At 36.7% G+C, this 11,434-nt stretch overlaps 1 protein-coding gene across 1 annotated transcript in view; it reads right to left on the bottom strand.

Moving 5' to 3' along the window:
* Positions 1–6,122, bottom strand: part of LOC136832209 (blastula protease 10-like) — a 16,349-nt gene extending 10,227 nt beyond the window's left edge. Inside the window, exons 1-3 of the mRNA XM_067093043.1 lie at positions 5,892–6,122; positions 1,303–1,522; positions 86–166 (exon numbers count right to left, since the gene is read on the bottom strand). Coding sequence (XP_066949144.1) covers positions 86–166; positions 1,303–1,522; positions 5,892–5,942 — 352 coding nt within the window. The 5' untranslated portion in view covers positions 5,943–6,122. The remainder of the gene's footprint in view (positions 1–85; positions 167–1,302; positions 1,523–5,891) is intronic.
* Positions 6,123–11,434: the final 5,312 nt, after the last annotated feature.

Here is an 11,434-nt window from a genome sequence, read left to right as displayed (position 1 = left end):
GCCAAGAAATATGCATCAACAGTTATCAATAATGCCGTCAACAGTCCTTTGGAGAGAGTATTAAGAACTTATGGCATTTACTTACCTGTGTATTCCCTGAATTTAATGCATGTGTGTTGTTGCCAGTGCTTCATCCCCTCCATAATGACGTCCGCGTATCGAGAAACTGGGACAAGAAATTATATATACATAAATATTTACATACACAAATATACATGCATATATCTACAATATATATATGTATATATTTATATCTATACATATATATATATAAATTTATATATATGTATATATGTATGTATGTATGTATGTATGTATACATACATATATACATCAAAGAAGAAGGAGGACAGGCATGCTCCTGAATGTTATTTTTTTAGATAACATATCTATTCTCAACGTTTTGTAATCCATAACTACATTATCAAGAGCTCTAGAATTAAAATAAAAAACATTGGCAATAAATTTCACAGAAAAAAAACACTGTTAAAGTCAGAATATGCAACAGAAAAACTGACTAATAAGGAAAACTTTGCACAAAGGACGCACAGGAGACGTCAAAACAATAAGAAAAAAATTCAGACTAAGAAAACTCATAGAAAACACACGCACACAAAATTTTAAAACACTAAAATGTTAGAAACACGATAGAAAAATTATTTAGGGGTATGGAGCCAACCTGTCAATCTGACACAAATGGATAAAATGAGGAAACGAAATAAAAACAAAGCAACAAAACGTTATCACTATGACAGGGATGATGGAACAGCCGAAGTCTGAATGTTCAGTCTCGAAACAAGTTGTTTTAGCATTAAAGACTCGAGTACTGGTGGTTCGGGTTGCCATAGTAATAATGCTTTGGTTCTTTTGTTTTCATTTCGTGTTCCTCATCCTCTCTACTTGTGTCATAATGAGAGGTTGGATCCGTACCCTTAATTAATTTTTTACATTGTGATTTTAACCTTTTAGTGTTTCGATGTTTTTTTGTGTTTTCTATGTGTTCCTTCAGTTTTGATTTATTTCTCATGTTTTGTCTGTTACTCTGTGCCCTTTGTGCAAAATTCCCCCTTATAGTCGATTGAGTCAATGAGCGGGACCAGGTATTCCTGACTACAGACATCAGACAGGAATATTCCGGAATGGTTTTTTAGAATATATATTTATTCTCAACGTTTCGTAATCCACGATTAAATTATCAGCGGTTCTTGAATTAAAATAAAAAATAAGCTGAGAAAAAAAATTAACATAAAAAAACACAAAGGCAAAGTCCGATTATACATATGTGCTTTTACGTTTACAGACCACTGCTGCTGATTTTGTAGGGAACTGTAGGAAATCCACCTTCCTCTGGCCAGCGGTAATCAGGGGCAGCAATAACTTTTCGTTGAATATTCAGGGTTGTGAGATAATTATGAAGTTCATCAGGAATAATCATGTCTCCGATTACTTCCATTCCGTCGGTTGCATTAAGGAAACCGGTTTCTACATCAAGCGGCAGTCTCATCCCATTGGCGCTGTTACTCTGAAAGGAAAGCATCTGTTTGAATCACAGTAATAATGATATTGCTCTTATGATGTTTACAGTTATTACATCATAGAGATATATATATATATATATATATATATATATATATATATATATATATATATATATATATATATATAATATAATATAATATATATATATATACACACATACATATTATATATATATATATATATATATATATATATATATATATATATATATATATAGTACTTAATAGCATTTGACAATATATTCAGCTAAGGACACGAAAAATAAAAAGAAAGAAGCACCAAGTGCTTCTTCTTTGGTATTTCTTTCTTTTATTTTCCTGTGGCCTTTGCATATATATATATATATATATATATATATATATATATATAAATATATATGACATAAATATATATTTTTTATCACATCACCGTGATTCATATTCAATCAGTAAGCTACAAACGTCCTTTAATATCCAATTCGCTCTCTACCTCGAAATAATATATTTTCATATATGTTACCAAAGGGGAATTTTTTAGTTGATAATAAGTTCGTCGTCTCGTGGGCTCGAACCAGCGAAGACAAGAACTCAGGACTACAGTGGACGCATTTTAACCCACGCGGCCAGCAAGTGAGGTATAAGTGGATATCGTCTTCTCATATACAAATCGCCCGTCGAACTCAGGTGTTTGTATTTGGAGACGATATTCACCCACCTCTGCCAGAAAATCGAATAGCTAAAATCTCCCTAAAGGCCCACACAATATCCCACTACAGGGCAATCCTATTCTATATAATTAATTGAAATTGAAGCCATCCATTTGTAACTAAGATGGAGAATGTTGTTAAAACTTTAACAATGCCTGGAGATATTAATGGCAGCAACACCGATCTGATTATCAGGGCATCCATTCAGAACTACCGTATCAGTTCTGACGTTCTGGCGTTATAGACGTTCTTGTCTGTCACTGGTAGTGATGACATCAGACTGCACTATAACACTTGCTTGAACTCCAAGGCCATAACAATGAAATACTAAACGTTCCTCTGGTATTATTATAAAATACTGCCAGTATTACAAGTGTCAGTTTGCTCCAGACAGAAAACAGTTCATTTCGGAACAGTAACTGCATAACACTTGCAACAGTAGCGTGATTTATCCTAACAGCAAATGTGTCGCATGCTAAGTACGCCAATTCTAGTCCGCTTCTGGATTCATTAAATATTTTGCCACTCATTGAAGAATGAATTTGCCACTCACTGAAGAATGAATTTCAGTGATTAAAAACTGTAAATTCTTGCACGGGTTCTGCCATAATTCCCATCTGATAATTGACAGATTTGGCAATTGATGCTCAGCAACACACAAGTAGGACATTGCCGTACAATAGTGGCTACTTGAGTTATAAGTTTAATTTTATTCTGATAAAAATCAGGTTATATTCTAAAGGTTTAAACAGCTCATAGCTGTAAAAATGCACAGGAGTTTACATACTGTTTATTTTTTTATATATAAGATCTTGGGCTTGTTAAGGCAAAATAATATTTAGAATATACTCGCATTTCAATTAAATATTTTATGATTACAAACCCGATATGTAAGGGACTTACTTGGACTTACAGGCATAGTTTTTCAAGTGTTAAGCGTTTTGGTGAATTTTGTGTTTGGTAGAAAACAGATGCATAGTTTCACATTTCACTTACCGTTCTCCAGCTATGCAGCTTCACCACACAGACATTTACATAACTTTGAATTTTTATTCCATAGAATATGAACTTGATATATTAGATTCATTGCATAGCTGAAATCACATATTCTGAAGACAAATATAACTATTGTTTGGCATTAGTTGGAATAAAATGTATTCTATTTTAATGTATACATCATTGACTAGTTAAGATTATTGTTTCACGGTGTAAAATTTATCCTCTGGTGTGACATTCATGTCAATGGTAGCGGTGCCATTGTAGGGGAGACATGGCGCGCAGCGTCGGGTTCCAGCACAGCGTAGTGCACTCCACCAAGCTCTTTCCGTAATAATCCTCAATAATACGTGAGTAGTTTAGAAAAAAATTATCAGCAATAAAGGTTACTCAGCTTCTCAGAGTTGTTCCCTGACCTACTTGTCACCATATCAGATAACGTAAGTAAAAAATACCTTCCTTCATATCTTTAGTAGAGTCAGATGCATTAGGGTATGCCAGCTAAAATGTCAGGAAAAATAAATATGTCACTAACCAGGAAATTTCAAAAACCAGAAAAATACTTGAATGAATGAATTGAAAGAGGGATATTGACTGGAAATAATGGAGGTGAAACGTTCATTTTTATATGATACTATGTCTATCGGTTTTGTATTTACCTAGGTATAAATAATCATTCACTTTGTCGTACAGCCATTCACGCTTATTTTACCACACTGTGGATAAGTCTTACATAATTATTCGAACATAAATCCTTAACATCCTCCCGGATATTGCAATCATTTCCGAGACTTTGTTCTTGGAATTCTTCCTCTGTTAATACGCATAGTGGTTTTTATATACAGTCCGCTCGCTTTCCTTTGTATCTGTCATCTCCCATAGATGTGTCAGTTCGCCTATTAACTTTAATTGTGAGTTCCTTACATTTGCGGTATTGTAATACCTAATAAGATTTCCACATGCACTATGCAACAGCATCGTAACTCGAAGGTTTTCGTGGTATCTTTCTTTGGTAATTCCACAAAGCATCAGTTGTTAGGCCTCATTGACCAATTACCTAATGTTTTTCCTACAGTTTTTGTAGATGCTTTCCAATGATAGCCTTGAAATCCAAAGGGACATGGTTGAAAAGTCTCCTTCCCGGTATTCTCAACCACCCTGATTAGAAGACCGAGGTCAGTACGATCTACACTTGAAGTGAAAGGTTCAAAGACGTTCAGGAAAAGATAGGCACAAAAAAGACAGCATCCTGCTTAGAAATTACAGTGGCATGTAGTCCAGGCAGGATGCATAGTCGGTCCTCAAAGGATAATGTACAGAAGAACGTTACGAACAAAAAGTAAGTTTACATACAGGAAAAGTAGTGGGATCATAATTGCTGGAATTCATGAAAAAACAGAAAATTGATGAAATGGAGAAAAAATTGCAGTATTTTCTGATGTAGATCCATCACAGCTGACAAGAGGAGGGAAATTGAAACTATAGAAAGTATCAAGTAATTTGTTAGAAATTAGGTATCCTTTTAATGCAAGGAAATGTTCTCTGTAATGGCTGTAGAGTTCACAGATTCCCAAGATTTAGAAGCCAGGCTTAATAGCGAAATAACTCATGAGACTAATTGCACCCATGTCATAGAAGGGATGGCAGGAAAGGAAAATCAGTCAAGTCAGTGCTTTAAGGAGAATAGAAGGAAATGATTCAGCCACTATGAATGTGACCCAGATATCAAGTCAGTGCTTTAAGGAGAATAGAGAGGAATGAATCAGCCACTATGATTATGACCTAGGTATCATTTTAGTGCTTCCAACCAACGCCTTAGATACAAACGCATCAATCGCTTCATAAAAGGTTTCAGGACAACTCAGATTCCATCTAGCTAGGAATGTGAAAAGCTCAACAGAAAAGGTTGGTGGAAGGGAAGAGGGTAAGAAACAATTAAGACCAAAAGGACAATTTTACAGGAATGATTAATCACCAGTGTCAAAAGTAGTGTACTGAATCATTATATCGTTCCAAGGTAGGAAAGAGCAATTGTACGTGTTATGTATTCAAGAGAATTACGACATGTAGGTGAGAAAACAAGGCTGGAAATGCAGTTTACGTAAGTTGCCCAATACATGCTGGCTGCGTATAATGTAATTTGACAGTTGGTTATCCAGAATATTGCAGATTATCGGTATCCTTTTCTTGTACCGTGCATTTTTGCTTTTGAATTTCATGATGAAAATCATTCATATTCGTGAGCTCTAGAAATGATTAAGTAATTCCGGGTACTCCGTTCCCACTACCTGTTTTCATTAATGAAACAATGTCTTCAAAGAACACCCCTGATGGTAACGTTCTCGAAGTATGCACATCTCTACGCGCCTTACGCAAGTAATTTGAGCTAATTTAGTCGTTGACACATAGTTGAAGTGATCACCGGGTGTATTTCAAGTAAAAAAAAAAAAAAAAAGAGAGACCACTGTCTGTATCAGAAAAAGAATATCTAAACACTTAGCAAAACACTTGAGTTCCTGACATATTGAGGTGACAAAATAAAGTTTTGTGTGCCGCGTGACGGGGCCCAACGAAACATGCAGAACAGTTTGCTGTTCTGCTTACCTTCACAGCCTCGTTGTTTGTCAGCCGATTAAGTTTTCGCTGCTAACAAAAGGGAAATGAAACTTACGAGAACAAGAATAACAGCCAGAAGAAATGGTCGCAAACTCCGTCCTTCCATGGTCCGCGCTGTTGTGTACAATACCGCCAACTTCCACTCCGATTGCTTTTTATGTGATCGAACTGTCCCTGAAACGTCCACATCCGCTTCTCAGACTTAGTCGACGTGATAAGAGGATTGCATGCGAGCGTCGCCGAAAGCTCTGCTTATCAGCTTGAGCTTCACAGTATCTGGAGGTGTGAGTCAGGTAACAAAAGGAAACACCTTTCCTTAGTTTATTACAGTGTGTGCGCTAATCTGTTTTATATGACCTTCTTTGGTAGCGGTGACGTCGCCGATGATATGACAGTGTGACGTTAAGTCGTTATTTTACGAAGGAATAGGTGATAATGATAAGAGGATAAACATGTTGCACAAAGAAAAGGACGAGCAAAGGGAAGGCGACTAATGCGTAAAGGCAGAGGGATAAAGGGAAAGGTGAAGTAGAATATTATAAATAAGATAAAAAAAAAAAAGGACGGTGAACAACAGAGCAGAGAGGAATGTGGTGAAAAGAAGAGAAATGGATGAATGAGGATGGAGATTAGGAAAAGAAAAAATAACTGATTGATTAACTTCTGCAAACTGGCGTGACAACATCTACGATTGCCAACCCCGGACATGTCATTTTATTTATCATAGATGAATGATCTGAAGTAAACGAATCTAAATAAGAATCTTCTGTGACAGAGCAGTTGTTAAAACGTAGGTAGCAGATTTGCCAGGGTAACGCATCAACCATCCAATCAGATACTGCCTCTAGAGACAAATAGAGCCCTTCCAAGACTGGCCAGACGGTGTGATGATAGGTCCGTTTCCATAGGTACGTCGTAGTGAGGGGTACATTCTCCAAACATTCTCTTCGGCATACATTAGACAACACTCAATATACCAATCATATTATCGCCTCATTAAAATTCAAGCCTATGGATGATCAAATTCACTTGAATGACCAGTCAACTGCCAGTTCTAAGCCAGGACAAATTTGATAGGTTGAATTTGTCAGTAAGGGACACGGAACTTGTAAAAAATATGGCAGCCCCAAATAAAATATGAGTTCTCAAACAGAAATGACCTTCAGTACCAAGAAGCCTAGGCAGTGAAAACTAAGAATGCCCTTGGAAATAGAAATTCAGCAAGGTCAGTAAAAATGAGTACGAGAAATATTGGAACAATAGTAAGAAAAAGTAGTGAAGAGGCGGAGATGCTAACAAGGAGAAACGTAGACATTATCTTTTTTTAACAGGTAAGATATGAGGGAGCTGGCACAAAAAACAGCTGTTGAGGAATGGTGGCAATCTAAGACAAAACAGTCTAAGCATATTGCACAAGATAAAACTGCAGTGTGACTGGAGTGGGAGGATTAAATTGAAGAATAATTAAGATTATGAAAAATGGTAGCGCATGTGCTCTCGGTATGCTCGCCACAGTCAGGAAGGCCAGAATAAGCAAATCAAGAATTTTGGAAAGGTTATCAAATGAGGTGACAGAGATACAACAGGCAGAAGGGATGCTGGTAGAGGAGACCTAAATCCACTCGTGAGAACTGAAAGGGTTGATTTTGCGATGGGATTATATGACCTGGGAAGGAGAAACTAAGAGGGAGAAGTGGCGTGGGAATCCTGCCTTAGCAAAAGATTAAAATTGCTAAAAACGATGAACAGGAAATCCAGAAAGAATCTGAAAACACACAACTTGGTTTTGATATGACGTGGAATGAAAGAATACAGAGCACACCCAGGTGTCACTGAAGCAGTACCGAAGATGTAGGAATGAGCTAAGGCAAGAATAGAATTAGGGAGTGAAGCTAGAGAAGAATACACGGTAACAATTGGGATTAAATGAAGGTGTACAGCATCCACTGTCCTGTTCAATATCATAGCTTATAAAATAATAAAAGAAATGGAGGGAATAGGAGATGGTTTTAGAGATGAGACTTTGAACAAAGGATGAAAAGTGTTTGGTGGTGGAGTAATAACTGGAAGATATAAAAAGGGAAAAAATAAAATGAATAATAGAGGTTTGTAGGAGATATGGTGTTTTTAATAAAAGAAAAGGAATGCACTGTTATAGCAGGTTGGGCATACCCAACACAGCATAAACTGATGGAGGATAATTTCAGTGAATTATAGACAGAAGAGCCGCAAAAAAGACAGTCAGAAGAATAAAAACATGAAAAGTAAAAAAATAAACAAAGTAAACAAAAAATTAAGAAAACGTGGAGCAAATATCTCACCAAAAGTGGCTGATGGAAACTGATGAAAGTAGATGTACAAAAGTCGGCAGCAGAGGCATGAGAAAAAAAAATTATGGTAGAATCAAGACGCTCAAAGAATAACTCAAGTTAGAGGAAGCCTTTCAATCTCAGGCCGAGGACAGGCAAAATGCAGTGTACACAAAGATATAAACAGGGAGCATAGGAAGGATAGTAGAAGTAAGTGCCGAAGGCAAAGAAGACTTGGGAGGAATGGTATATGAATCGTAGCACAGTATTCAGAATACCCACATGGCTTAGGACAGATGGCAAAAGATATGAACAGAGCAAAGCACATAAACTATGAGAACGGAGGAAATAAAGTTAAAGGGAAAAAGATACTTAAATAACTGAAGCAATATTTTGAAAACCTGGATATGAAGAAAACGTCCGCGAACTAGAAGATTCTGGTATTAAAGAGGCATCGACTGAGATCGTAACATCTGATGAGGCACAAAAGGTCCCCTGAGTAGATCAAAAAGGGGAAAGCAGTTCAATGATGACTTGATGACTTGACCAGATTTATGAAAACCTCATAAAGGAAAGGAGAGGAACAGAAGGGTGCGGAAAGAGTATTACACCCAAGGCCTTGATTACACCAATACAAAGGAAAAGTGTAAGCGCTGCATTATAGAAGTAAGAAAGGAATCAGATCGTTTGATAATGTTATGAATGCACTGGTAATGGTGCAAGAGAAAAGTAAAAAAAAAAATGACAATTGTCTGCTTGGTTGCATGCCAGAGAAGCCAGCAAAAGAGGTAATCTTATAATGAGGCAAATACACCAAAATTACCAAGAGATTATATTGCATATTAGTAGATTAATGGGATAAAAAAATAGAAGGTCATTCCAAAGCCTAAGGATATTGGAAAGATTCATGGAGGTAGAGATGATAGTGTACCAAGATACAAGACACCAGCAGATGTGTGAAAATAATTCAAAAGAAGTGTTAGTTTCAGTCAATAAGCAAAGCTCTGAGCCCTTTGCCGTTCATCGCAGTACAGTGGAAGCTACAAAAGAGTGCAGGAAGGGAGGCACGTGACCCTGCTATATGAAGATTATATCCAGTATTAACAGCAGAATCAAGGTGAGGCAGGCTGAGGAAATGTTTAAAAGGCAGAAGACTGGAACGGCGTGGAGATTACTGATAATTAATGTAAGCAGAGAAAAGCTTATTTTGACTGGCAATGAAATCAGTAAAAAAGTAGAGCAAGGGAAGTGTGGGGGGTGAAGTCAATATTGTGTCCAGATGTACGGGATGGTGTCAAGAAAAATGCTCGTGAATGAGAAATTTCCATTGCATCCAAATGTACAAGAGAAGCAAATTGGGAAAGAAGGAAGTAAAGCACCATGTTGTGGCAAAGTGCAGGTCTTAGACGATGCAAAGCATTTCTGTTTGGTTCTTTGTGATCACACGGGACAAGGACTCAAAGACGAAAAAAACAGCTCCCAGGATTTGTTTGAAAACTTTTAGAGGACTACGTACATTGTAACAATTTCCCTTTTGCTTTTTATGAAACTAGAAATTTATATTTTCAGCAGCATGGAATGAGTAGTATGCCATAAAAGTTTACAGATAAAGTATGAAATCAGAACAAGATTTTGACACTACATACATTTCATTGACGTAATAATTTTTTGTTAACGTCTGTGCCTGGATTTACAGAGACTATGGGGCAAACATTAGCCACATTAGCCTCATTTTTATCTTACGATTGTCTCGTGCATGTAATATTTGCAACTCTAGACTTAATTGTCCGCTGAAGTAAACTGTTTCGGGTTTATAAAAGTTTAATGTAAGTGATGTAATGACATTAATCTGTCCTTGTCTAAAAGTAAGTGTTCACAATCATGTCAATGTAATGGGCATTAACTCATGTAAATCTGATGGTCATTGTAGCCTTGCAAAAGGGTTTTGTATCGTGTTTACCCAAACACCGAGAGATCGACGATTGGATAAATCTATGCACAAGGCCGCAATGGCAGCGGTAATCAATGTCCCTGGAATGCTTTATCCTTTGGGCCTTGGTGGCGATTCTTTGCACCGAATCCGGATGGGGCCGGAAATCAGTCGAGCGAAGAAATCGACCGAGAGAATGCAACTACAATCAATAACATGTGTAATGGCCAATATCGGGAAGGCAACTTGCACGTCTGCCAAAGTTGGAGAACTTTATCAGATTCACCATTTCTTGATTTTCATAGCCTGACATCTCTCAGTTACGGAAATGCCGATTTCTTGGGTCAGCCGTGTGAATCGGGTTCTTATGTTCTGTATGTGTATGTGTGTGTGTGTGTGTGTGTGTGTGTGGTGTGCCTGTATGAATATTCTTACATACTTGTGAATAGATTTGCGTCTAATTCAGTATTGACAAGTCTTAGGTATTTAATACAGAAAATATGCTTGTGATCAATCCAATATTGCATGCATGAATGTATACAATCACTCATAAGGGAATCAATAAATATATATATGTATATATATATGCATATATATATACATACATACATTATATATATATATATATATATATATATATATATATATATATATATATATATATATATATATATATATATAGTTTATATCGTTTTACATCAGCAAATTCATCACTAATAATTTTGTAGCACAAGTTTTCGGTATTATGTATAGCTTTCCTTTATGTTATTGTCTGCTACCGTTTTATATTAAAAAAAATGCCAGTTTTTATTCTTATTTCAATTTTTGAGTTATCCTTCACAGACCCCGGACAAGTTTAAGAGCAACCGAATTTTAAACGTCACTGGTTTATTTACTAACTCACGATAAGAACGTATTTCGGTGCCAAAACCGGTTCTCAGGTACAACTGAGTCTATAGTTACCAAGTACGGTATGCATTGTTACATGCGCTTAGAACTTCATGCAGTGACGTCATAAATATTTGACCCAATTAAAAATTAATAGTTAGGCGCGCTGGCTCCTGATTGGCTGGCTATTGTGGTTTTCGGGTAAGCCTACCGTTCTGTCTTAAGGTCGTCTTGGTAAATCCCTCCTCTCAGCCTGGGCCCCGGCCGAAAATTCATGAGATGTATGCTAACATTGCACCAGCCCCGGTTTTTTTGCTATGCCCCTAAGTTAGGGTAACTTGTACCTATTATATTCAGGGTGATCTGGGTGTGGGAAACATAATGAGATTATTTTCAAGAATATTCTGTGGTTGGTTTTTAAGATACGGCGTCCCGCTTTTTTCAGGGAAAGGTCTCGCTACTCGGTTACAT

This window comes from Macrobrachium rosenbergii, chromosome 49 (genome assembly GCF_040412425.1).
Source record: "Macrobrachium rosenbergii isolate ZJJX-2024 chromosome 49, ASM4041242v1, whole genome shotgun sequence".
In the NCBI taxonomy this organism is placed as follows: Eukaryota; Metazoa; Arthropoda; class Malacostraca; order Decapoda; family Palaemonidae; genus Macrobrachium; species Macrobrachium rosenbergii.
The sequence above is the reverse complement of the archived record's forward strand: the minus strand, read 5'-3'. Positions and strand labels throughout refer to the sequence as shown.